The following is a 25,833-nucleotide window of genomic DNA, read 5'->3' on the forward strand; positions in this document are numbered from 1 at the left end:
AATCTGATGTTTTCAATTCTGATTTGAAACGCTTTCATATGTGGTACTTGAAATCCTGTACGTATCCAATACGCGGCAGTGCGACTCGGTCTGAACAGCCAGATCGGAATTCGTGCGACTTTTATGTCAATACAACTCGACATTCATCATAATTTCGCCTTGCTGGACCTTCTAAACCTTTAGGCTGATGTCTCTGCACCAAAACATGTAGAAGAGGCTTATCACAACTGCTCCATGTTTGAAGAGATTTTGAAATGGCTGAATGCATCCACAAGAGAACGAGGTTGCAGCAACAACAAAAAAGTTGAAGGAATCGGAGGACACGAACCAAAGAAGTGACCGTGCCCTTTTTGCTGTGAGTTCGAACTTATTCTCGGTGTTGACCCCAGCTGTCAGTCAGTCAAGCTTCATTATGGCTCCTCTGATGGTGGCAAAAATGAAGCTGAACCCTTCAGGACCGACCAGCGTTTTGTTGGCAGTTGTGATTGTTTACCTCTGGATGAGCTGTATGAAGCGCTGTTCTTTCGCTTATGCAGGTCAGTTTAGGAGCTCATCACATTTAAAAGATATTGTGAACAGCCAAACCAGACAGATCGGATTTGGTGAGAAAATCAGATTTGAGCCACTATTACCTGCTGTGTGAACATTGCCTTTGACACATTCCACCTACTTAAACATTGTTGTACACAAGGATCACTCCTTCATGGCAGTGGGGTTCCCTGATGGCAGTGGCCTCTTTTCAGTTGGATTATTAGTCCTGCCACACTGCACACATTGTTCCTCAAACTGTTCACGAACATGAAAAGTTCAGGGTCCACAAAAGTCCACATTTCCCCAGACCTCAATTCGGTCGAGCATCTGTGGCATGTGTTAGAACAAGGAGTCCAATCTGGGGCTGGCAGCTCACAGGACTAAAAGGATCTGCTGCTCATGTCTTGGTGCCAGATACCACAGGGCATCTTCAGAGGTCTTACAGAGTTCATGACTCAGCAGGTCGGAGCCTTTTTGGCTTCGCAGTGTTTTAGGCTGGAGGTCATGATGCTTTGGCTCATTGGTGTATGTTTTCTGCTTCTGTTTGCCTGATACTGCAAAATGAATAGCTAGATATTTTTACCTGTTTTAAACCGAAAAAGCACTTTATTTTCTTCTATTTTTCTTCTAAAAAGCACTTTATTTTCTTCTATTTTTCTTCTAAAAAGCACTTTATTTTCTTCTATTTTTCTTCTAAAAAGCACTTTATTTTCTTCTATATTTTTTCTAAAAAGCACCTTTTTCTTCTTATTATTTTCTTCTTTCTTATTTTCTTTTGTTATTCCAGGCTCTAAACTGTCCCCAAAATTCTTGCTATTCGTGGTTATGGTGTAATATTTGTGTTGTAATCTTTATAACCGTTACTTATTGCCTTTTTAACAGCTAGTTCACTTGTTTCCACAGTGAAGGTCATCCTTCTTTGATGACTTTGTATTCTCTTTCAGGCTGCTGGGTTATAAACCAAACTCCCTCTGAAGATCAGGTTGCGAAAGGGAGGACTGCTGGCTGCAGTTTAAAACCTAGCTGCATTAATCACCGGGTATTACGATTTCATGGGTTTAATGGGGTGTAGAGCGTGACTGCTCCAGTTAAATATGAGCTGTATCCCTGTGTTGTGTTCTCATTGTCGTCGTCTTGGTGCTTTTGAGCTCCATGCAGAAGCAGTTAGTCTTTGATGACACCTCACACCGGAGTCTGAACTCGATATTAAAACGTCAGCACAGCTTTTATCACACCGCTTTTTAAAGCTGGCATTTTCTTTATTGAAGAGAACAGGAGTCAGAACATGTGAGTGTAAACACTGAGCTCAAGGTCAAATCGGGTCTTTAGTCTTCAGAGGACTTGAGTGTCTCTTAAAAGATTTTCAAAAACTTTTTTGTCAGACTAAATGAAATGGCGTGGTGATCAAAACACTTGGAGTGTGGGTATGTGTGGGTGGAGGTGTGTGTGAGTGTGTGTGTGTGTGTGTGTGTGTGTGTGGGTGGGTATGTGTGTGTGTGTGGGGGGGGGTAATATGCCTGGGCAACACTTAAAATTAATTAGCATAGACCTAATGACGGTTAATCGGGTTACCGTGGTAACAGCCCCAAGTGATGATAAAAATGTAGTTACAATCAATTTAAAAATCTGTTTATTTATTAATATATTTAGCAGCTGTCCGAACAAAACCTTGTATATCAGTTTTTGTCGTTTTTCAGTTTTTGATATAATTTGAAAATACCTGATGTGCTTTACATTATGTGTAAATTTCATGATGAACTGACTGAAAGAAACGGCCTAAAATTGGGGGGGGACCTGATTCCATTGACATCCATTAAAAGTAAAGTAGGTTTTTTTTTTCTTTCTCCTGTAAATTTACAATTTTGTAGATTGGTTGATTGGTGTAGCATCATATTCCTGTATGTGAACATAACTGAACTTTAACATGTGATCATGTGATTTTCTGTATTAAAACCACACTTTTTGGTTTTTTTTTTGTGGATATGTTTGTACACAAAGCCGCCCCTGTGGTGCGGTATACATTATAGTATTATCACACCACAGCATCACGTCTCAGCCCGAAAACAACTGAAAAAACAAGTAAAACCACGTCTCAGCTTTTCCATCAGGGGAAGTGTGTCGTCTCAAACAGTCTCAAGTTAAAAAGCTTCAGAGAAGAAGGCAGGATGAGCTAAGCATTCACATTTGACGTTTTTTACATTTTACGATTAATTACATATTCATGGTCAAATGAAGTATAAAACAAGTAAAGATGACAATAAACTAAACCACAGCTTTTACTGAACTGCACTTCTTAATTTGTAATTACCTGACTTAATGAAACCACACTGAACAACATAGTACTGAGAAACACATTCTTTTGAAGACCATTTCACTTCGTTTTGAAAGTTGTTGAACACGTCCATTCGTGAGCTCCTGCTGATGTGGGTTCATGGTGACTTATGTGCCAGTAGCGCCCCTTGCTGGGGACACTTCTTGCTTTAAATTAATCCAAAGCCCCTTCCATATGAATTATTTACAAAAGGAGGAGTTTTCCATCGTCATATCGAAGACACTCTAGAATTCAGATGCCTATGGAAAGCCATGGAATGTTATGTTTTCCTGATTTTTCAATTGATCTGGTCCATCAGGATGGTGACGTATGAATTTTCCTCAGTGTGTTGCTCTGAGAAACTCCCAGCAGAGACATTTACTGTATCTGAGAATAATGTTTTAGCGGTAAGTGAATAAAACATTACATGATTATTGTTATGATTATTATTATTATTATTATTATTATTAAGCAAACTGTTTCAAATTGAATTAGTCCTTCAGTTCTCTTTCCCAACACTGCAGTTATCATCTATGAAGCATTGTCTTTGGATTACTTCTTGTATTTTTCTCTGATAAATATCATGACTACAAATGAACTTGTTCTTTCTCGAGCTTTCAGTGTTTCTTTGTAGTCTGCCGTGATGCCCGGGTTACTGAAGTGTGGCTTTTTGCTGTCAGTGCAGACAAAAAAAAACAGTCTGATAATGATAAGTTATGAGAACTGGAACTTGTGTAGCTAGAGTTTGAGTTTGAGAAGGTATTGAGAAGGTATTGAGAAGATAACACTATTTTTAAAAGCACCATCAACATGGGTGATGTTACAGTGCACTGATCTGTGGTGCTATAATGGCCAAATAATGAATCCTAAAGCGATGTACACTGTTAGAATTAAAGGTTCTGTGCAGGTACATTTCTCAATCAAAGTACAAACAATGTATGTTCCCTCAAAGCTCCAGCAGTGGTTTTAAGGTCTGATTGTGAGCCTTAAATCAGTTTTTCCAGGTGAAAAGTTGGTATTTGTTCTTTTTCATAACCGAATGTTTTAAAACAGAGCAGTAGAATAAAAGCCTGGAGGCGAGGCGGGGTGAGTGGAGTCAGTACAGCTTAGAACATCATTTGAGTGGATTATGGTTCAGTTATGTTCCCTGACTGAAGGTACTGAGATGGACCCCTAAGGGTGAGTGTGTAGGTGGGTCAGCGGGATCATATAAGAATGTGAAAAAGGAAGATCCGTTGGAGATGCTCCCTGGTTTTGCATCTGATGCTGCGTGTGTTTTGCGGGAGGCGTTGGCCTGGTTTTCATCTTGCCTTGCAGGCTGAATAATTGCCCTGCAAGCAGAGCAACGATGCTTCAGAATGTTCCTGTCAGCAGTGGACGGGTCCATTACTGTCCTCACTCAGCACGTTCACCCCTGCGGCCCACTTAGTGCACAACCTCCATCATTCAACGACACCAGGCAAATTAATTTGTCCACTCAAGTGATGTTCCCATATGAACTCACAGATGTGAATTTCATACCTGGGAGAACATCTCGAGAGATTTCTTCTCATTAACTCCGTCCGCTCTGCTCTGGAAGCGCTTCTCCACCGATTGTTTACTCAGACCAGATCTGGTTTTATTAAGAACACCGCGCTTGCTGCTTTACGCTAGTCTCTTATTTAAAAACTCATTTACAGTGTAATTTAAGTGGCAGACAGACGTCAAATTCGAATCCCTCATGATTCCCGTCATTAGATAATCATGTTCTCACTTTGCTTCTTTCATATTTAATTGCTTCCTACTGGAAGACTGTGGTAGCTGGGGGTGTTTGGGGGGTGTTTGTGAGGTGCTAGGCCCTTAAGTGCGTTTGTGTGCCCGCTTGTCGTTAGGGCTGCAGTTACAGCCACAACACTGATGCTAGCATGCCAAACGTAACCAGGCATATCTGTAACATATTATTCAACTGTTCTGTCTCAAGGGCTTAAACTAGGGCTGAACAATTTGAGGAGAAATATCTAATTGCGATTTTTCTGATCGATATTGCGACTGTGATATGAATTGCGATTATTTTCTGTAAATTGAAGTCCAGGCCTGTTATTTTTGTCCAAGAATACCAGAACATCCACTTTTTCTGGATGGAAACTTGAACGCTGGACATGCTAGACTGCCAGTTAGTTGTGGTTGAGAGGTCACGGCATATAGTTGTTTGGTTGCTTTTGATTGGTCTAAATCATCTACAGGTAGTTTACAAGCCCTGATATTAGGGTAATGTTCCCCAATTAAGACAACATTCTGAATAAAAGAAGGCTTTAATTCAAATCGCAGCTGTTGCGATTTGAAAACTTTTTAAATTGCATTTTCAGAGTTAAAAACGCTTCGTCTTCCAGCCCTGTTTTTACACCAGTGTAGCTTTAGGTTTGTGGTCTATTTTTGCCATTTGTCTTAAACAGAATTCTCCCATAATGTTTAAATTTAGTTTGAAAACCAAACAAACATTTCCCGCTTTGTTGTCGTAGTATTTCACTTCTGGTGTAAGCATTGTGTTTTGTTAGTTTAAGATCCGTGTTACTGACACTTTAAAGGACTGTATCCTGTATTTTCTTTGTGTTTTGTTTTTTTCCCCTGCGACTGACTGATGATGACTGTGGTTTTATATACCAAAAAAGAGAGAGAATTAATTTAGATTTCCCAACCTCTCTTTATCCATTAGAAATAAACAGGGTGGTGGTATTACTGTGTTTAAGATTTGATCTGTGTAAATGAGCTCTCTTCTGATTGGCTGCCCTGTATTGTGCCTCCTTGCAAAAAGCAGTCCAGTCTGAAACACTCCTTATAACTTCTGTGTGAGTGGGTGGGGTTGAACTGCTGTAGGCTGAATAGGCAGAAGTGTGTACATGTGTTGGATTTCATGACATCACAAAATCTGGGCAGGTTCTGCAGCTTGTATGTGGACTGAGGAGTGAATGATGTCTTTTAAAGAGACTCAGCAGTTTTGTAATTATTCTGAACTTTGTGTTTGTGTGCAGGTTGTTAACTGGCTAGAAGGTCCTGGTACGGAGCAGCTCCGGACTCAGTGGGGGATCGGAGACTCCATCAGAGCCTCACAGGCTCTGTTGTTGAAGCATGAGGAGATAGAGAGCCAACACAGTGTAAGTACATAGCTGTGGCGTGGGTTACGTGTGTGCATGAAACGCCGAGAGTTTGGGACACAAACACCTCCTTTAACATTTTCCTTTCCTTTTACATACAAAAGAGCATGTTTTCTTTTAGTGACGTAACATACCGAGGACTAGAGATGTAATAATACATGTACAGTATACACTTCAACTTTATGCTTAAAGATTCCCTGAAGGCATTCTATGGGATTCAGGTCAGGTGAATTACTGTATCACTTTCTTCCTGTATAAATAAATGCTTGTGTGCTTTTTGCGGTGTGTTGAGGATCCTTGTCGTTTTAGAACGTTCCTTTCTTGCCCTGTGTCTTGAGAGTGGAAATCGTTTTTTCCAGTCAGTATGTTGGTGTACACACTAGCGTTCATGATGTTATCTGTAAAAGTCACTTCTCCTTCACCTGCTGAACGTACACAACACTATGTTAACAATACCATGGTTCACATTTGTGACCGTCTTGTCCAGGTCCACACCAAACATACTCATCCCCATCTGGTCCAAACAAGCAATCTTAGTTTCATGTGGCCAAGAAGCAAATCTTATCTTAATTTAGGAAATGGATCTTACAGCATTACAGCATAAGAAATTCTGAACTACTCAGTCGAGGTAAATAATCAAGCTGTGTCTGTTAACAAGTAATGGACATGTGTGCACAACTCTTGGACCCTTGGACCCCTTTTGCCTTCAGAACTGCCTTAATTCTTCATGGCAGACTTTCAACAAGGTGTTGGAAACGTTCCTCAGAGATCTTGGTTGGTTATTTGAGTTCCTGTTGCCTTTCTATCATCTGGAACCTGGTCTTACCTCAACAAGGCATTTTCGTCCACACAACTGACCGCTCACTGGGTATTTCCTCTTTTTCGGACCGTTCTCTGTAAACCCTAGAGATGGTTGTGTGAAAATCCCAGTAGATCAGCAGTTTCTGAAATACTCAGACCAGCCCGTCTGGCACCAACAACCACGCCACGTTCAAAGACCCTTAAATCCCCTTTCTTCCCTGTTCTGATGCTCGGTCTGCACTTCAGCAAGTCGTCTTGACCACCTCTAAATGCAGTGAGTTGCAGCCGTGTGATTGGCTGATTAGCTACTTGTGTTAAGAAGCAACTGAACAGGTGTCCCTAATAAAGTGGCCTCTCTCTCTCTCTCTCTCTCTCTCTCTCTCTCTATATATATATATATATATATATATATATATATATATATATATATATATATATATATATATATATATATATATATATATATATATAGAGGTGAAGGACTAGAGGATGACCAACACAAACTGTGCAGCAGCAGATGAGCTGTCGTACATGTACAAGGTGGACTGATGAGGTAGGAGTGTCTAATAGAGTGGACAGTGAGTGGACACAGTGTTTAAAAACCATGTCGGTTTCACTGTAGTGCTGAGAATTATCCACCACCCAAATAATACTGACCTTTTGAAGAACAGGGTATCAGAGAAACAGATGGACTTCAGTCTGTAACTGTAGAACTGCGAAGTGCTCCTTTAGTACAGTGGAGCTGATGAAATGAACAGTGAGTGTAAAAATGAGGTGGTTTTATTGTTATGGCTGATTGGTATATGTAACGCATGTATCTTGATGTTCTTCCGTTTTAATGCAATAGACATTAAGACATGCCATATTTGCTCTTTATATCTAGAGAAATCGCTGACAGGCCTCTGGACTGTGGTTCCTGGTTTTGAAAAGTCTTTGGAAACTGGAGTTCCTGTCCTGTGTGTTCCTCCAAGGTCGATTCACAGGAGTGAGTGACATTATAGAGCACCGGCCCATTTAAACTTTTATTGCCTTATGAATAAAACAACACCAGCATCTTGAGGGATTTATTGCATTTTAACAGTGCTAAAAATGCCTTTATAGCGACAGAATGAGCAGATTAATTTCCCTGATTTTATACGGGAAAACAAACGACCGTAATTCGATTCTCGCTCATAAATTGTTTGTTTATCCTGCGCCTGCAGCATCACAACAGTAAAGATAAATGGCCACACATAATGACCGATACTAGATCTCAATATATTTATGCTGTTATCACATTTATATGATGGATAGTGTCCACAGAATGCTTTGGCTGTTACAGTGATGTTCAGTAGCTCGTGGCTGCTGTGTCTGAGTGCTCTGGGTTCAGTGTTTAAATATCTGTGGACACATTAACAGTAAACAGAGGGGCAGTCGAGTGGGGTCAGATGTGTAATTAGTGGAATTAACCATGAGACAAGGCACAACTGATTAATGCAGCTTTAATTAAACTCGTTCAGTGTAAAAGCAGAAGTAATGGGATGAGCTGTCATTTATAGAGGAAGAATAACGCTGAGTTCAGAAGCAGAGCGTTCTCTTACTCTTGCTCTCTCTTTTTGTCCTTTCTTGCTGCTACTTTCTTTCATTTCCTCTCTTTACTCTCTTTATTCCTTTCCACTCACTTGCTCTTCATCCTTCTTTTTCTTTCTCTTTCTCTTAATATTTCTGTGGCTGTGTTTACATGCAGATTTTTTGCCAGTCTTACCGAAAAAATTCCGATTATATATCATGAAGGAGGTGTTTATTCTCACTCTACTCAACAATCTGATAGAAAATCTCTGTTTACATGCTCACTACAAGTAATCCAGTCCAAAATGGCATGCATGCATAGAGAACCACTTAGTATAGACGTTACCATGACAACGAGCATCACATGAGTTCAGTCAGAGTGAGATGAGCAGCAGTGTGCAGTGCTTGTGATTTGAATTGCTTTAAAATGATGTCTGGCTCAGGAAAACGTCCTTCACATGTCCTTATTAAAGAAGGCCGAGAGGAAGACGTCGTGCTCTGAGACACAGAAGCTGGACGTCCGTCCCACCGCCGTCTTTTAAAGACCAGAGCATGAACTTCGTCTCCTCTGCAGACCAGTTTCTGCTCCGCTGTGTTGAACGGTGTAAACTCTCACTATGACGCGACGCACATGCAGAACGGACTTAAACTTTCCGATAGGGAATGTAATCGGATACAGGCGTTTACACGGATATTATTCTTCTGTTTAACTGATTATTTACAGGATTACCCACCTCGGTCAGATAGAAACTGTATTCTGAATGATTATTAACAGATTACCAGGCTGCGTTGTAAGATTGTATCGCTTTGTTTTTCTCTCTTCTCCTTTTACTTCTGTCTACTGTTCCTTTCTATCTTTTTCTTTCCACTTCTGTGCTCCATCATCTCCTCCTTTTTTTTCCTCCTTCTTTCTTTCTTTCTTTCTTTCTTTCTTTTCTCTCTCTCTCATTTCTCAGATAACGGCCCGCTAAAGAGCTTCAGGGTTGTGGTGATCCAGGGTCACATGGTGTTTTTCTGCTTTGTTCGGCCAACAGGTGGCAGTGTTGCACTTCTGGAAGAAATAATCAAATCAAATTTTATTAAAACGTTTTGCACCTGAATGCACGTGCAATTTCACATGTTTAACACTTCATTTACATGTTAGTTTAAGTACTCAATCTCTCTGTGTGGAGCTCTAATGAGAACTTTGAGGCCAGGTTGTGTACTGCAGCAGTGTTCTGCACTGTGGAACCGTGGTTTGTGGCTGCTTCACCTCCCAGTCCACCAGCATTATTGAGAGTTATTTGTGGTCAATATCAGGTTTGTGTCAGGTTGTTTCTGTTTCAGTGAGTCTGAAGGAGAGGTTTGCGGCTTCTGGAGGCTTTGATAGTGCATTTATAGGCCTTTTGATGCCGGTGGGTTTTGCTGGGATGGTAAACCGAGTAGTCGGTGAGTAACAGTGTTCTGGGAGTGATTGGTTCTGTGCTGTTAGACTGTGATAGTCACGGTGCTGTTACTGTTTAAAGTGCTGAGCTTCTCTGTGGTTTTCAGACTCAGCACTTTTTACCAGAAGAATAATAATAATAACTGGCAGACGGCGCCGATGCTGTTCTGAGCATGAATAAGCGTGTGGGTTCTTTATAACATACCAAGTTTTCTCTTACCATGTTCCTTTTTTCAGTTTTCTTTCCCTCTTTTCTACCTTTTCTCTTTTTTCTTTGTCTTTCTTTTTTTCTCTTTTCCTCCACACCCATTTTTCTTTCTGTCTTTCTTTATTGTGTGGCATTTTTGGAGCCCTGTATGTGGGTTTAGACAAACTCTTACCTTAAGGAGTCACTGGCTTCCAAACAAAATAGAGATCAGGCTTCAGTAGTGCCAAATCATAATATGCAAAAAAGCTTTTCAGCTCAGATCAGCTTTGTGTTTTAACATCTTTCTGTGGACGTACTTTTTCCATGAAGTGCTGGAGGTGGACGGTTGTTCACGTACATCTTCGTGAGCGTCTTTCTGTAGTTCACGCTTTCAAACAAAGTCCAACATCCTCAGCAGAGACAGAAACAAATGGTTGGTTGTCCAAGGCAATGAATTTTATTTTTTTAGTAATAATTTGACTCATCAGCAGAGTTTCTTAACCTCTTGTCCAGTGAAATAGCTCCACACTGCTGACTTGTTTCCCTGCTGTTGATCTGATGCAGCTCAACCCATTTGAATGCGTCTGCACTTTCTGCCCGTTCTCGTTTTCATTACCCTTAAAGGTGTTTTGTTAAATCTTAAAATTTGATGATTTATTCTAATCCTAAGTATTCTTTTGTGTTTTTTTTTTCTTTCTTTCTTTTTTCTACCATTTTTAACCAAAATGTTTTGGTGCTTGAAATTTAGTTTATCCTTACTTTTTATCTTTTCCTTTCAGAAATATTTTGATATTTGCATTTGGAGCCACTAAGAATGTCACAGGCTACGTGTTCTACTCTCATCACTCCCTAGACTTGCCACTCACATGACTTTTAGAGCTGGGCCTTCAGTTTCATGATTTCACTCAGGTCACTAGTCCACTCCCCTGACCCCATAGCACAATTTCAGACGCTTCCATCTCCCACCCCTCAACTCCACTTCCTCAATTCATTTTTCTCTGTTGCCAACCCTCTTCACTAATACAGTCAGTGCTTTAATCTTTATCGGATTAGGACTTGATATCTGCCAAAAGTTCAGGTGTGGGAATCGGCATTGGAGGAGAATAAAGTTGGATCAGTTCATTCCTACCTGTCTGCTGCAGCCCAGGAGAGGATGGATTCTTCTTTGAGTCTTGGTTCTTCTTAATGGTTCTCCTTATGCTCTTAAGGAGTTTGTCCTTTTGAGTCTTGGTTCCTTTTAATGGTTCTTCTCATGCCTTAGGGAGTTTCTCTTTTTTAGTCTCATTGGTGCTCCTAATGCTCTTATTGGGGTTTTTTTGGACAGTCTTTTTCAGCTGATGCTCATTAAGGGGCTGCATTTCTGTAAAACTTCTTCAGGACATCGTCTGTTGCGTTTTGTATAAATCAAATCGAGTTGACTATGTTGTCAGTTAATATGTTGTTTGGTCTCCTGCAGGAGTGGTTTGCAGTGTATGTGGAGCTGAACCAGCAGATGGCGGCGCTGTTGAGCGCGGGTGATGATGAAGACCTGCTGGAGCTGAAGGCTCTGCAGCAGCAGCTCAGCGACGTGTGCTACAGGCAGGCCAGCCAGCTGGAGTTCAGACAGAACGTCCTGCAGTCCGCGCACGACTTCCACGGCACAGCCCAGGACGTACGTGTCTCTTTTTAACATCAGGAGTCGTGAATAACTATTATCAGACAATAACAATATAAAAACAAGCCGTCTAACCAGCCACAGACTTTATTATTTGCTACCAACATATTAAACAATCACAGTTTGTGGTTTGATCAGTTGAGATCCACTTCATTTCTAGCAAACACAAACTGTTTTGGACAAAATAATGCACGACGCACACCAGAGGTTCATCGGTTTGTTTTTAATATATTGCCATCATATCATAATCTGACCTGTCATTGGTGTGAATCGTGTACGACTCAGCTGTAGACGACTCTGCTGCCAGCAAGGAGAATTCTGAGGGGGATCTTTCTCTCACAAACACAGCACAGCAGCATTCAGTCGTTATTTCGTCTACATGCTGGAAGATGTGATGCTGATACTTGATTACCCTAGTTTTCCTCAGATGCTGCAGCAGTTTCATTTAGAAGATCTCTTATTCTCATTCGTTGGGTCATGAAATTCTGCAGTTTAACTGCATAACTTACTTTTGTTATGGTAACATTAACTTGCTAAATCAACTGAAGGGTAAGATGAGCTACACTATGTTGCCAAAGGTTTTCACTCACCCATCCAAATCATCGAATTCTGGTGTTCCAGTCACTTCCACGGCCACAGGTGTATAAAGCCGAGCCCCTAGGCCTGCAGACTGCTTCTACAGACATTAGTGAAAGAATGGGTCGCTCTCAGGAGCTCAGTGAGTTCCAGCGTGGTACCGTGATCGGACGCCACCTGTGCAGCTGTGAAAGTCCAGCTGTGAAATTTCTTCTCTACTAAATATTCCACAGTCGACTGTTGGAAGTGATTAGGAACGACAGCAACTCAGCCACGAAGTGGTCGGCCACGTAAAATGACAGAGCGGTCAGCGGATGCTGAGGGGCATAGTGCGCAGAGGTCACCAACTTTCTGCAGAGTCAATCACTACAGACCTCCAAACTTCATGTGGCCTTCAGATCAGCTCAAGAACAGCGTAGAGAGCTTCATGGAATGGGTTTCCATGGCCGAGCAGCCGCATCCAAGCCTTACATCACCAAGCGCAATGCAAAGCGTGGAATGCAGTGGTGTGAAGCGCCGTCACTGGACTCTAGAGCAGTGGAGACGTGTTCTCTGGAGTGACCAATCACGCTTCTCTGTCTGGAAATCCGATGGACGAGTCTGGGTTTGGCAGTTGCCAGGAGACGGTACTTGTCTGACTGCATTGTGCCGAGTGTAAAGTTTGGTGGAGGGGGGATCATGGTGTGGGGTTATTTTTCAGGAGTTGGGCTCGGCCCCTTAGTTCCAGTGAAAGGAACTCTTAAAGCTTCAGCACCAAGAGATTTTGGACAATTTCATGCTCCCAACTTTGTGGGAACAGTTTGGGGACGGCCCAATAAACACACTCCTAACCCTTGTGGAAAGCCTTCACAGAAGAGTTGAAGCTGTTATAGCTGCAAAGGGTGGGCCGCCATCATATTAAACCCTGTGGATTAAGAACAGGATCTCACTCAAGTTCATATGTGTGTGAAGCCAGACAAGCGAATACTTTTGCTAATATCGTGTAGTAAAGTTGGTTTCCTATTTGTATTTCTTTCTTCACTAGTTTTCAAACATAGAGCACTTTTATTTTTCCCATTTTGCACAGTAAAAATATTTTAGGTTTACTTTTGTAAAAAATAAACAAATGGCCAATTTAAAAAGTGAAGGGATGTCTCTGAGTAATACGCCTCTATTAAGGCAGAAAAATAGGAGGCATGAGTATACAGGACACTAGATTCATGCAAATATAATTTGATAAAGCTGAGGTTGACTTATTTAAATTTCCATTCCACCTTAAATGATGCAGCAGTGCTGCTCCATTTCAGGTGGATCAGAACCTGAAAAAACAGTTTTGTCCAGGTCTAGTGTTAGAGCGCAATAGTGGCAGGTTTTTCTTACGTTGTTCAGTGTTTTTACTAATTTACACAAGAAAAGAATTTGGCTTTTAAAATGCTTTCTTTTAAAAAGTAAGGGCACATCCCAGAATAAGTAGCTGCTGTGCTAACACCAGTGTCATCATTTTCCCAGCTGTCCCAGCAGTTGGACGGGCTACTGGGCATGCTCTGTGCGGACGTTGCTCCTGCTGATGGAGCCGCCATTCAGCAAACACTGAAACATCTGGAGGAGAAGCTGAAGAGTGTTGGTAAGAACGTCTTCATTAAACTGTACAGGCATTTCTTAATTCAGCCATACATAAAAATATGTAACGTAACCAAATAATGGATTTCATTAACTTTCTGGCTGCATTCGATTTGGCTTTCCACTTGACGATCAAAATCAGGTGACCCATTTTTATTATTTATAAAGGAGTTATTAAACATAGGTCACCTAATGTTTTATTACACTTTTCAACCAACCTTCTTTTTTGGAGTTTATACTTTATAGACTTAATGGATGGGATAACTGTGAGATACTGCTTTTTTCATAGTTGAATAAGAACTGTTTAGAACAGCTACACTAATGTGCCAGTTTGTTTTGTTGATTTTTCTAAGCAAAAATAAGTTACGCACATTTACACACACCTGCACATTTTAATACACAATTACTGCCCAAATTTTGCATACTACTACTACCAGTCAGAAGTTTGGACACACCTACTCAAAGAACTTTTTTTTTTTTTTCTTTTCTTCTGACTTTTCACTTCTTTTATTATTATTTACAGCAATACATGCAATAATTGTGAAGACCATATTTTTGCTCAAGGTAAAATTATTCAGATAGGGCAATTTAGCACAAAACAGCTGATGGGCTGAAATGCATTAAAGAGGACCGATAATCCAGTAGCATGAAATACGTAGTAACGTAGTAATGTAAACATGGTGGTTCCTAAATGAAAATGTTTTCCTGATCATACATTCGTAAACGATCATCAATTCATATATTTATTTGTTTTATAAACAACTTTTGCTCATCAGCCTTTAGATCAAAATGTCTAAGATTATTAAAAATGGACAATTGGATATGTCCAGACTTGAACCTGGAACTGTATGTGGTATTTTGACTACAGTAAAGCTCAAGTGACACTTTCTAATTCTACAAACGGGGAAATTCCACCTCTGCGTTTAGCCCATCCGTGAAGTGAAACACCACATACACACTAGTGAACACACACACACTAGGGGGCAGTGAGCACACTTGCCCGGAGCGGTGGGCAGCCCTATCCACGGCGCCCGGGGAGCAGTTGGGGGTTAGGTGTCTTGCTCAAGGACACCTCAGTCATGGACTGTCTGTGCTGGGGATCGAACCGGCAACCTTCCGGTCACAGGGCCAGTTCCCTAACCTCCAGCCCACGACTGCCCCAGACTATTGGAAATTAATTCAAAGTTGATGTTAATGGCTTTTAAGCTTAGGTAAAAACAGTAAAACATTGGGGTCACTTTCAGATACTATAGTATATAGTATAGTTCAGATATTATAGTGTCAAGGTCAACTCCATCCTCTGGAACTGCCGTCTCAAACCGGTGTTTGTTCCAGCATCTTACTCATCTGCCATATTACCCCCACCTATCTGACCGTCACCTCACTGACCCCTTTCTCTGCTGCTATACACCCTTTAACTGCTGCTGCTCCACTCAGCACTTTTAACTTCAGATCCATGCTTTGCACATTGTAAGGTCTGTCTGTCTGTCTGTCTGTCTGTCTGTCTGTCTGTGAGTGAGTGAGTGATGATAATGCAGGTTTTGTTTTATTTTATATTTCATTTTATTTTGCCTTGTTGATTTTATGTTTATTTCATCTTATTTCCTACATGTCAATGTCTGTCTGATATTGTGCTCTGTGAGCTCCTGTAACCAAAACCAATTTCCTTGTATGCGTAGCGTACCTGGCCAATAAAGCTTGATTCTGATTCTGAGATAATGCCTTGAGGCAGTTTTTCAGATGTCCAGTGAAACGATCGATGCCTTCAGCTTTATCTGCAGCTGCAACATTGTGTAGATGATGCTTGAAGATCATCTGTAACCTTTCTAACGTTTCTAACTGAAATAAGCTTCCTTCTCCCTGCTGACTGGTCTTGTGCTGATGTGTTTCAGAGGGAGCTCTGCAGAGCCTGAGAGAGAAGGGTCAGGTGCTGCTCGAGCAGATCTCAAACCAGTCATCCTGGTTCTACGGGAAAGACATGCAGATTGAGAACAAAGAGAACATCGACCACATCCACAGCATCATGGAGGACATGCAGCTGCGCAAGCAGAGGTTCGAACTTCTCTCTGATACTCCTGCTGTATCAGCCTAAATAGGGATATGAACACTGACCATCAACCAAACAAGGCAAAATAATGACTACGTATTCTGATGGCCACTAAAATAGCTTTATTTCTTTGCGTAGAACTCGTTCAGGGCTGTTAAGCTATTATGATGTTTATCCACCAGCATGGTTACAGTTACAGATCCATAAACAGTGTCAGTTAGATTTAGTCTCATTTACTGCTCTTGTGCTAAATGTGATGTATGTGTAGAGCTAAAAATAGTGCAGACCATTGATTCGGCAGCTACGCTCGTCATAGAAGCTTCACGTGTCGTCACTCAAGTCAGACGACCACCGATTCTGAAAAACCTAGCAAGCCTGATTTGCTTTATGTGGCTCTTCACATCAAACCAAATACAGTAAAGGATAAATCACAACTTAAAGCCCCCTTTATTGTCAGTGCTGCTGTTTGTGTTCACTGTTCAATAGGACTTTTCTATATTTCCGCGTTATTCAGTGGTTAAGATATAAACAGTGATTCAGAGCGGTGTAGTGTGAAATGTATCGGGTCTCTTTACAGTGGTGGGGATGGGAACCCGGGGTCACCATGGCTACAACACAAATATAGCCATTTTATTTACCATCCAAAACCACCACTGACCGAAAACCACATGTTTTCGAAGGTTTTTATATGTAGTTTTCATAGTAAGACAATGTTGAATTTGTGGAAATAGTGGGAATAAAAAAATTCATATTTATTTATTTAGTGTCCTTGTGGAGCTAGTTTGCCAAACAATGCCCTGCATGTACCTCTCTAAGAGTGAGTTGTAAGAAAATGTTTTAGGCCAAACTTCTATGTCAAAACTATCTTAAAACAATGTCACGGTCAGCAGGAAGTGTATTGATAAACAGTTTTTGTGGTGATTTTATCTATTTATTTATTATTTTTTGTGAGGAAGCTTTGAGTTGGACGGCTGGTTCCTGTTACCACCACTGTGAACAGTTCTTTTTTGTGATCAACTTTTTTCTTGCATGTTACATTACATTTTACAACAAGGGTGGGGAAAGGGGAGGAAGAGGGGAAGGGCAGGATGGTAACATTTAGAGGAATACACACACATCAAAAATAATCCAAAGAAGAGACATAAATAACTACACAACTAAACACTACATAATTAGATTGGAAACTAAAGTTCTTGAATAGAGTCATAAATTCTCCCACTTTCTTATTGTTTTGCCTTGTTAAGCTTTGCTCTAAGATGGTTCGGATGGAATATATTTATAAAAAAAAAAACCCTGTATATCCAGAATTTCATAGCTGAAAGCTGTGAAGCAGTCTAAAGTTCCAGAACAATTTTCTTGGTAGCTGTAAAACCTGCCATCACCATCGCCGAATCAAAGAAAACTGAAAAGCAGTTATCAGTTAAAGACATAAGTACGGTGACAGTGGATCACTTTAGATATCCCTTTATACAACAGTGAGTTCTGGCCAGGTAACCTGATTGGTTGAGAAGCGTTCCATCGGTGCTGTTATTTCACCGTAACATCACAGATTTTTCACACTGTATCACTCCACTGAGACGCCGTTGCTAAGCAACGACTTCGACAGCTGTAGGAGACGCTCAAGCCACTTCTTTGCCAAACAGAAAACGGACGCTTTTATCACATTTGACCGACAGCCGATTTGGTCCGACTCTGAAGACGAGACGACACTAAATTCCCAAACTGTCGTCTCCACTGAGCAGCTTTTCAGTCGGCAGCTGTGACAGAAGAACAGCTGAACAACCTGGAATCAGCCGGGAAATGAACCCAACACCATTCGCCAAGCTAAACGGGCTGTAAGCTGCTTTACAGACCGGCTGGAACAAAACAACATTAATACTGATCTGGAAAAAAACTGAGCTAAACTTGATATTGTGGCAGGTTTATGCCTCAGTCCTTACAAAAGGTGAGGCTTAGAGCAGACTGTGCAGCCAGTGGGCGGAGTCCGTTACTCTGATGTAGCAACAAGCTGCTTGTTAAGGAGCTATAATTTGGTGGAAGGAACTTCGAACATTAATAATAAATAAATAAATAATTTCTATTAATTCATTTAACTGTTGTATAAAAGCAGTAGAACATTCAGAGTGTGTCATCGCAAATATCATGGCTGTGATGTTCTACGGCGACCAAATCACAGCAGTGATGTTATTTCACGACAACACACTCCCTCTCAGGTTCTGTTGCTTAAGTGAGCAACTCTGATTCTGCAAGTTTCTCTAGAACGGAGCATTTCACACCAAACCACTCTGATGTGGCCAAAAACGCTTAGTGAACTCCTTTAACCACACGCAACCTCCCGAGAACCCTGATTGCTCTCACGGTTTTGCTGTGCAATTGAAAGGATAATTCTGAATTCAGCTTTGTAACCGCACCTCGCTGTGCTGCCCTGTCCGGTGGAAGAACGCCTTCAGTTTTCATGTGCAGTTTTAGATGTTTGTCATACTCTTTCGGCGAAGTATAATGAACAGGAGACTCCACACGTACATGCGGCGTTGTTAAGAATTTGAGGATGTGTTTTGTTTTTATGTGCTGGATTGGAGGCCAGCGTCACATCCACCCTTTTGTACTGCCTTTGCTTCAGTAATTTCAGCTGTAGCATTTTAATGGCTTAATGACTTCTTTACTCTCTTTAAATATTCACAAGGCAGATAATTGCTCTAAATATATGTACTAAATTTAGGAGCTTGTTGTTGAAATCTGTCTTGGGGTGGGAGGATCACTGAACAAATGGACAGAAAACACCACACAAGTGAGGCTTTTAAAGGCTCTAAAAAGAGATGGCAGCCTTTTGCATGGTCATTCAGAATCACTGACATGTTGAAGTGTGGACTTTAAAGGTGCGAGGACATGGTGGATGTGAGGCGACTGAAGATGCTGCAGATGGTCCAGCTTTTCAAGTGTGAGGAGGACGCCTCTCAGGTTAGTGAGAGTCTGACCGCTTTGGTGTCTGGTTCTGTGGTTCTTGGCTGTGCTTGGCTTAGACTGGAGGAGATCATCATCTTGGGTCAAGCTTTCACTTTGGTTTCCTTCATGGGTCCAGTCTGTAAAGCTTCCAGCAGTGAATATTTTCTCCTGGCATTAGTCAGTTTTTCAGCAGGTGAAGATGTGGTTGTTTCTTCAGTTTTGCTGTATTCGCTGCAATGCACTGCATTTGAATGATCCGCTGATCCACCCTGTAGCTCGTCAGATTCCTCTTAATTTGTCTGGCTGCCGATAATCCATCTAGAATGCCAGATTGAATCCAGGAAGCAGGAAACAGAGTGAAAGTGTGCAGTCAGGCTGTTTCTCAGTAACTGATGTGTAAAATGAATTTTTTTTTTGCTCTTGCAGGCAGTGGAGTGGCTCGGGGAGCTGCTGGACGCTCTGCTGAAGACACACATCAGACTGGGCGACGACTCGCAGGAAGCCAAAGTTCTCCTGGAGAAACACAGGAAATTTGTGGATGTTGCACAGGTAACTTTCCCTCAAATAGGGGTCAGGCTGCATTTGCAGCACATGGGCAAGCCAGAAAAACAGGGGACACAAAGCCATAGTTTCAAAGAAAAAAAGGTTATAATAAACATAACACACTCCTCAAATAACTAACCAATTCCACTATTGAATAAAGCAAATTTAATAAAAAATGTTTTTATGGTTGCTTTATTTATTTATTTATTTATTTTATCAGTCATCCAGAGGCCAAGAAACTCTTCACAATCAGAAAAGATTACTTGATAAACAATTTTGAGGGTCTCACAATACAAAGTACACTCTTAAAAAAGTATTTGATGTTTCAAGGGTTTTTTTTACTAAAGAAAACGGTTCTATGTAGAACCAAGAACACTCAAAGAACTATTTACATGCTTAAAGGGTTCTTTGCATCATGAAAGTGTTCTTCAGATTGATGGGGAATGTGCTATAGACGGTTCTATATAGATTCTTTTTTTAAGGAGTTCTATAGAAGCATATATAGAGTTCTATATAGCTACAGGCTTGACATTATACCAATAGAAGAACCCTATTTGGTGCTATATCGAAGTCTTTTCAAAAAAAGATCTATATGGAACAATCTATAGCACATTCTCCATCAATAGTATAACTGTAAGAATTGTATATTTCTAAATATATAAATATAACACACACACCCCCCTAAACCACTTCTCCCTCAGGGTTGCGGGTGGGGTGCTGGAGCCTATCCCAGTGGTCATCGGGCGGAAGGCAGGATACACCCTGGACAGGGCGCCAGTCCATCACAGGGCAGACAGACAGACAGACTACAAATATAATAATAAAATATAATAGCAAACTATAAATTTACTGAAGTAATTTGCAGTCCATGTGCAAAGACAACGATGAGAGATATGGCTGGCTAACCTTGGCTGGAAGTATATATTTTGTATGATGGAGTAGCTCTTCACCATAACATTGCAATGTAAATTCTACATACGTCTCGGGTTATGCCGCTGCCTGAGGTCTACAGTGTGGTAGACTCTTTTTCTCAGGTCAAATTTATGGGCCTCTGCCAAGTACTAGTAATTTTTCATCCAAATATCTAAAGTTGATGTAACGTAAATAAAAACTATTTAGTGTTGCACTTGTTCTGCCAGTGAGGTCAGGTTAGGTGTTTCCTTTTGTTTGCTGTCTTAGTGCTTTGTTTAAAAAGAGGTTAACACCACAGAATGCTCAGAATGAAAGTAAGGAAGGCAGTGCTGTCCGTTAGGCTGACACCATTAACTGTTGGCTCTGTTAGCCTTCATTGATGAAGTATCTCTTTTAGTCATGCACAAAATATGGAAATTTTGTCACGGTGCGATCCATGCAGCTGTGCACTTTATCATGTACTTCTGTTGATGCAGATACATAAGCATTTATAAAATGTTTTGCTCTTCCAGAGAGCGATAAATGCATCAAATATTGGTTTGAAACTTCAAACTCTGTCCAATGCCATTCATTTTGAAAGCAATTATTTGCCAGTACTGATATGATTCCTACGTCTTGCGCCCCTACGCAAAAGTTCACTAAAGGTGTAGCTCAGCGGTCTGATGTTGATGTAGATTTGGGATTTAATACGTAGTTGTCTGACCACAAATTTGAAAACAATGTCAAATTTTAGGTGCAGTTTCATCGGTTCAGTTGTAAAAAGGAAATTAGACTTAATTTAATTTTGTTTAAAGAATAGTGAGGCATAGAGTTAATTAGTATAAATTGCAGTAGTTTGTAAAATGTACACAGTTTTACCCTAACAAGTAATAAAAGCTTATAACCCGCCAGTATTAAAATGGTGAAATGAATCTTCTTCTTTCGGCTGCTCCCTTTAGGGGTCGCCACAGCGGATCATCTGCCTCCATCTTGCCCTATCCACTGCCTCCTCTACTTTCACACCAACCATCTCCATGTCCACCTTCACTACATCCATAAACCTTCTCTGAGGTCTACCTCTTCTCCTTCTACCCGGCAGCTCCATCTCCAACATTCTTTGCCCAATATATCCACTATTCCTCCTCAACACATGTCCAAACCATCTCAACCTGGCCTCTCTGGCTTTATCTCCAAGCTGCTCCACCTTCACTGTCCCTCTGATCTGCTCATTTCTAATCTTGTCCATCCTTGTCACTCCCAACGAAAATCTCAGCATCTTCATCTCCGCCACCTCCAGCTCAGCCTCCTGTCTTTTAGACAGAGCCACAGTCTCCAAACCAGACATCATAGCAGGACGCACTGCTGTCTTGTAAACCTTCCCTTTCACTCTTGCTGCTATCCTTCTGTCACACATCAGCCCTGACACCCGTCTCCACCCACTCCATCCTGCCTGCACCCTCTTCTTCACCTCTTTTCTACACTGTCCACTGCTCTGGATGGTTGACCCAAGATATTTGAGGTCATCCACCTTTACGACCTCTACTCCTTGCATCTTCACCTTTCCACCTGCCTCCCTCTCATTCACACACATGTATTCTGTGAAATGGTGAAATGAATAAAGGTCTATTAGGTTCAGAATTCAGAACCTGTGGCCAACTGTGCTTGCACACAGAGGAAGCAGACCTCCCATTTGGGGCAACCATATTTAGGGTGCCTGGGGAGCAGCTGGGGGTTAGGTGTCATGCTCAAGGGAACTTCACTCATGTTCTGTCGGCTCAGGGGATCAAACTGGCTGAAGTTTGACAGGTCTAATGATGGTGTTTTGTTTCTGGACAATTAATGTTCTGTACTCTCTCCTCAGAGCACGTATGATTACGGCAGGCAGCTGCTGCAGGCCACGGTGGTGCTGTGCCAGTCTCTGCGCTGCACCACACGCTCTTCTGGCGACACACTGCCCAGACTCAACCGCGTGTGGAAGCAGTTCACAGTGACCGCAGATGAGAGGCAGCACCGACTGGACATGGCCAGCACCTTCCACACCGCCGCTGACAGGGTGTGTATGCCAAAAAAACAAGAGAACCTCTGTGTTTTTTGTATGGCACTGTTGCCAGTGGGAAAACATAGGTCAGATAAATTAAAGTAGCTGTAATTGCTTTGAGAAAACTATATACAGACTGTAAATCCTCAGAGAATCCCTTTTTTTCTTCTTCTTCTTCTTCTTTTTCTTTTTTTTATGTGTCAGTTGGGAGCAGCTTAACATTATGTAGCTGTTTAGATATTGACTTTTTTGCAAGGTAGTTGTCAGAAGTCATCAGGACTCAAACCTTTCAGGTGCTGAAACCACATTTGAGAAAGAGTTTCTATTTGTACTTTTCACAATAGTTTGAAAAAGAAAACTGTCCAGAGGAGATGCTTCACACATGATTCTGAACATGAAAAACAGGTTTTGTTAAATACACCTTAATATACATTTTCAGGTATTGTTCTTGAATTAAATTAATCATTTAAATGAAAATTGAACGTTTTTCATAAAAACAAGATATTTTTTAATAGATTTTTTGAAAACAAGTTTTGTTTGATTGTCAGTGGATTCACCTTCCCTCCAACATTTTTTAGATGATTCCTGTTCTTAAGACACATGCACTCAACAAATACTAGCATTTGAGTATCAAATATTTGAGTATCAGTTGAATTTTATTTTGTAATGTTCTGGATTCTTAAACAGTTTGAATTTGGGGAGGACATCAAGGAATAGTGCAAACTGGAGAGAACAGTGTAGTGTTCTCAAAGTGGTGTGAATGGGGAGAACATTCTAGAAGAATGTGAATAGAACAGCATGAAAAGGGAAGATATTGTAGAACAAAGAAAACAGGAATACATTGTAGAACTGTGTGAACAAGAGGAACGTTCTAGGACAGTGAGAATGATGCAGCACATTTTAGAACAAGGTGAATTGGACAGAAGGTTCTGGAGTAGTGTGAATGGAAGGACAACATTTGTAGAACAGTTTGAATGGGGGAGCAACATTCTAGAACAATGTGACAGGAATTACGATTATTCTAGAGCAGTGTGAATGAATAAAGAGCAGTGTGACGGGATAAAGATCATTCTGTAGCAGTGTGAATGAATAAAGAGCATTCTAGAGCAGTGTGACAGGATAAAGATCGTTCTGGAGCAGTGTGAATGAATAAAGAGCATTCTGGAGCAGTGTGACAGGATAAAGATCGTTCTGGAGCAGTGTGAATGAATAAAGAGCATTCTAGAGCAGTGTGACGGGATAAAGATCATTCTGTAGCAGTGTGAATGAATAAAGAGCATTCTGGAGCAGTGTGACAGGATAAAGATCGTTCTGGAGCAGTGTGAATGAATAAAGAGCATTCTGGAGCAGTGTGACAGGATAAAGATCGTTCTGGAGCAGTGTGAATGAATAAAGAGCATTCTAGAGCAGTGTGACGGGATAAAGATCATTCTGTAGCAGTGTGAATGAATAAAGAGCATTCTGGAGCAGTGTGACAGGATAAAGATCGTTCTGGAGCAGTGTGAATGAATGAAGAGCATTCTAGAGCAGTGTGACAGGATAAAGAGCATTCTGGAGCAGTGTGACAGGATAAAGAGCATTCTAGAGCAGTGTTACAAGATAAAGAGCATTCTGGAGCAGTGTGACAGGATAAAGATCGTTCTGGAGCAGTGTGAATGAATGAAGAGCATTCTAGAGCAGTGTGACAGGATAAAGAGCATTCTAGAGCAGTGTGACAGGATAAAGAGCATTCTAGAGCAGTGTGACAGGATAAAGAGCATTCTAGAGCAGTGTGAATGAATGAAGAGCATTCTGAAAATTGTGGAGCAGTATGAACAGATAAAGAATGTGCTAGAACAATGGACGGAGTGTTCTAGAGCAGTGTGAATGGACAGTGTTCTAGAGCAGTGTGAATGGACGGAGTGTTCTAGAGCCGTGTGAATGGACAGAGTGTTCTAGAGCCGTGTGAATGGACAGAGTGTTCTAGAGCCGTGTGAATGGACTGAGTGTTCTAGAGCGGTGCGAGTGGTTGGAGTGCTCTAGAGCGGTGCGAGTGGTTGGAGTGTTCTAGAGCGGTGCGAGTGGTTGGAGTGCTCTAGAGCGGTGCGAGTGGTTGGAGTGCTCTAGAGCGGTGCGAGTGGTTGGAGTGTTCTAGAGCGGTGCGAGTGGTTGGAGTGTTCTAGAGCGGTGCGAGTGGTTGGAGTGTTCTAGAGCGGTGCGAGTGGTTGGAGTGTTCTTGAGCAGTGCGAATGGATAAAGAGTGTTCTAGAGCAGTGTGAATGGACTGAGTGTTCTAGAGCGGTGCGAGTGGTTGGAGTGCTCTAGAGCGGTGCGAGTGGTTGGAGTGCTCTAGAGCGGTGCGAGTGGTTGGAGTGTTCTAGAGCAGTGCGAGTGGTTGGAGTGTTCTAGAGCGGTGCGAGTGGTTGGAGTGTTCTAGAGCGGTGCGAGTGGTTGGAGTGTTCTTGAGCAGTGCGAATGGATAAAGAGTGTTCTAGAGGAGAGCTTTCCACGCTTCAGGTCTGTTGGTTAATAAACCCCAGAGCTTCTCAACACAAAGCTAAGCGAACCGTACACTAATCAGTGTGTTTGTTGCCCGTTTTGTGAGTCTTTTTGCACTTGAAGACATTTTTGCCTTTATAATATATACATAACATCTATCTATAAACTTCTATAGTAATGTATTAAAACCAAATGTGTCCAAGTATTTGTGAGAGATGATTGTTGATGTGACCTCTGAGTGCTTTTTGGCTTTAGGAGTGAGACTGAAAGTCCCTGGCGAAGTTCCCTACAGCTCTGTTCTGTCTCACACAATAACACACCTCTCTCTCTCTCTCTCTCTCTCTCTCTCTCTCTCTCTCTCTCTCTCTCTCTCTCTCTCTCTCTCTCTCTCTCTCTTTCTCTCTCTCTCTCTCTCTCTCTCTCTCTCTCTCTCTCTCTCTCTCTCTCTCTTTCTTTCTTTCTTTCTTTCTTTCTTTCTTTCTTTCTCTCTCTCTTTCTCTCTCTCTCTCTCTCTCTCTCTCTCTCTCTCTCTCTCTCTCTCTTTCTTTCTTTCTTTCTTTCTTTCTTTCTCTCTGTCTTTCTCTCTCTCTCTCTCTCTCTCTCTCTTTCTCTCTCTCTCTTTCTCTCTTTCTCTCTCTTTCTCTCTCTCTTTCTTTCTTTTTCTTTCTTTGCCCCCCCCAGGTTCTGAAGGAGGGTTCAGAGCCGGGAGAGCTGTTGGATGTGGAGGTGTTTGAGGAGGTGGAGACGGTGGGGAAGGCTCTGCTGGACAGACTCACTATACCCGTCATTTTTCCTGATGGGTAAGAGTTCAGAGGTTGCACTGTAGTAGAGCTGATTGAAGGGAGGGGGGCTGTGAATCATTTTAGCAAAAGGCCTCTAATAATAATACATTTGACAGTAATTAAGAGGAGAAAGTAAACACCATTAATTACTTGTGCCATTAATACCATCACTAAATGATCGTAACAGAAGTGAATGGGTAAATAATGCATGGTGGGAACATAATGTGCTGCAGTTGTATGTGACTCAGGTATAGTGTTTGCTTGAGATCTGCTAGCTGACCTGAGCCCCGTGGAGCCTGACCGTATAGCTGGTTTTGGAATGGGTTTAGAAGGATCGGGTTTAGGTTCTG

At 41.4% G+C, this 25,833-nt stretch overlaps 1 protein-coding gene across 3 annotated transcripts in view; it reads left to right on the forward strand.

The window, feature by feature from the left end:
• The window catches only part of sestd1 (SEC14 and spectrin domains 1), a 93,443-nt gene that overhangs the window by 63,528 nt on the left and 4,082 nt on the right, over positions 1 to 25,833 (forward strand). For all 3 annotated transcript variants that reach the window (XM_017710605.2, XM_017710607.2, XM_017710606.2), the window contains exons 11-18: positions 5,851 to 5,973; positions 11,389 to 11,583; positions 13,651 to 13,765; positions 15,654 to 15,813; positions 18,685 to 18,766; positions 19,178 to 19,300; positions 22,047 to 22,238; positions 25,383 to 25,501. In XM_017710605.2, the coding sequence (XP_017566094.2) occupies positions 5,851 to 5,973; positions 11,389 to 11,583; positions 13,651 to 13,765; positions 15,654 to 15,813; positions 18,685 to 18,766; positions 19,178 to 19,300; positions 22,047 to 22,238; positions 25,383 to 25,501 (1,109 nt within the window). The remainder of the gene's footprint in view (positions 1 to 5,850; positions 5,974 to 11,388; positions 11,584 to 13,650; positions 13,766 to 15,653; positions 15,814 to 18,684; positions 18,767 to 19,177; positions 19,301 to 22,046; positions 22,239 to 25,382; positions 25,502 to 25,833) is intronic.

Source organism: Pygocentrus nattereri, chromosome 6 (assembly GCF_015220715.1).
Source record: "Pygocentrus nattereri isolate fPygNat1 chromosome 6, fPygNat1.pri, whole genome shotgun sequence".
NCBI lineage: Eukaryota > Metazoa > Chordata > Actinopteri > Characiformes > Serrasalmidae > Pygocentrus > Pygocentrus nattereri.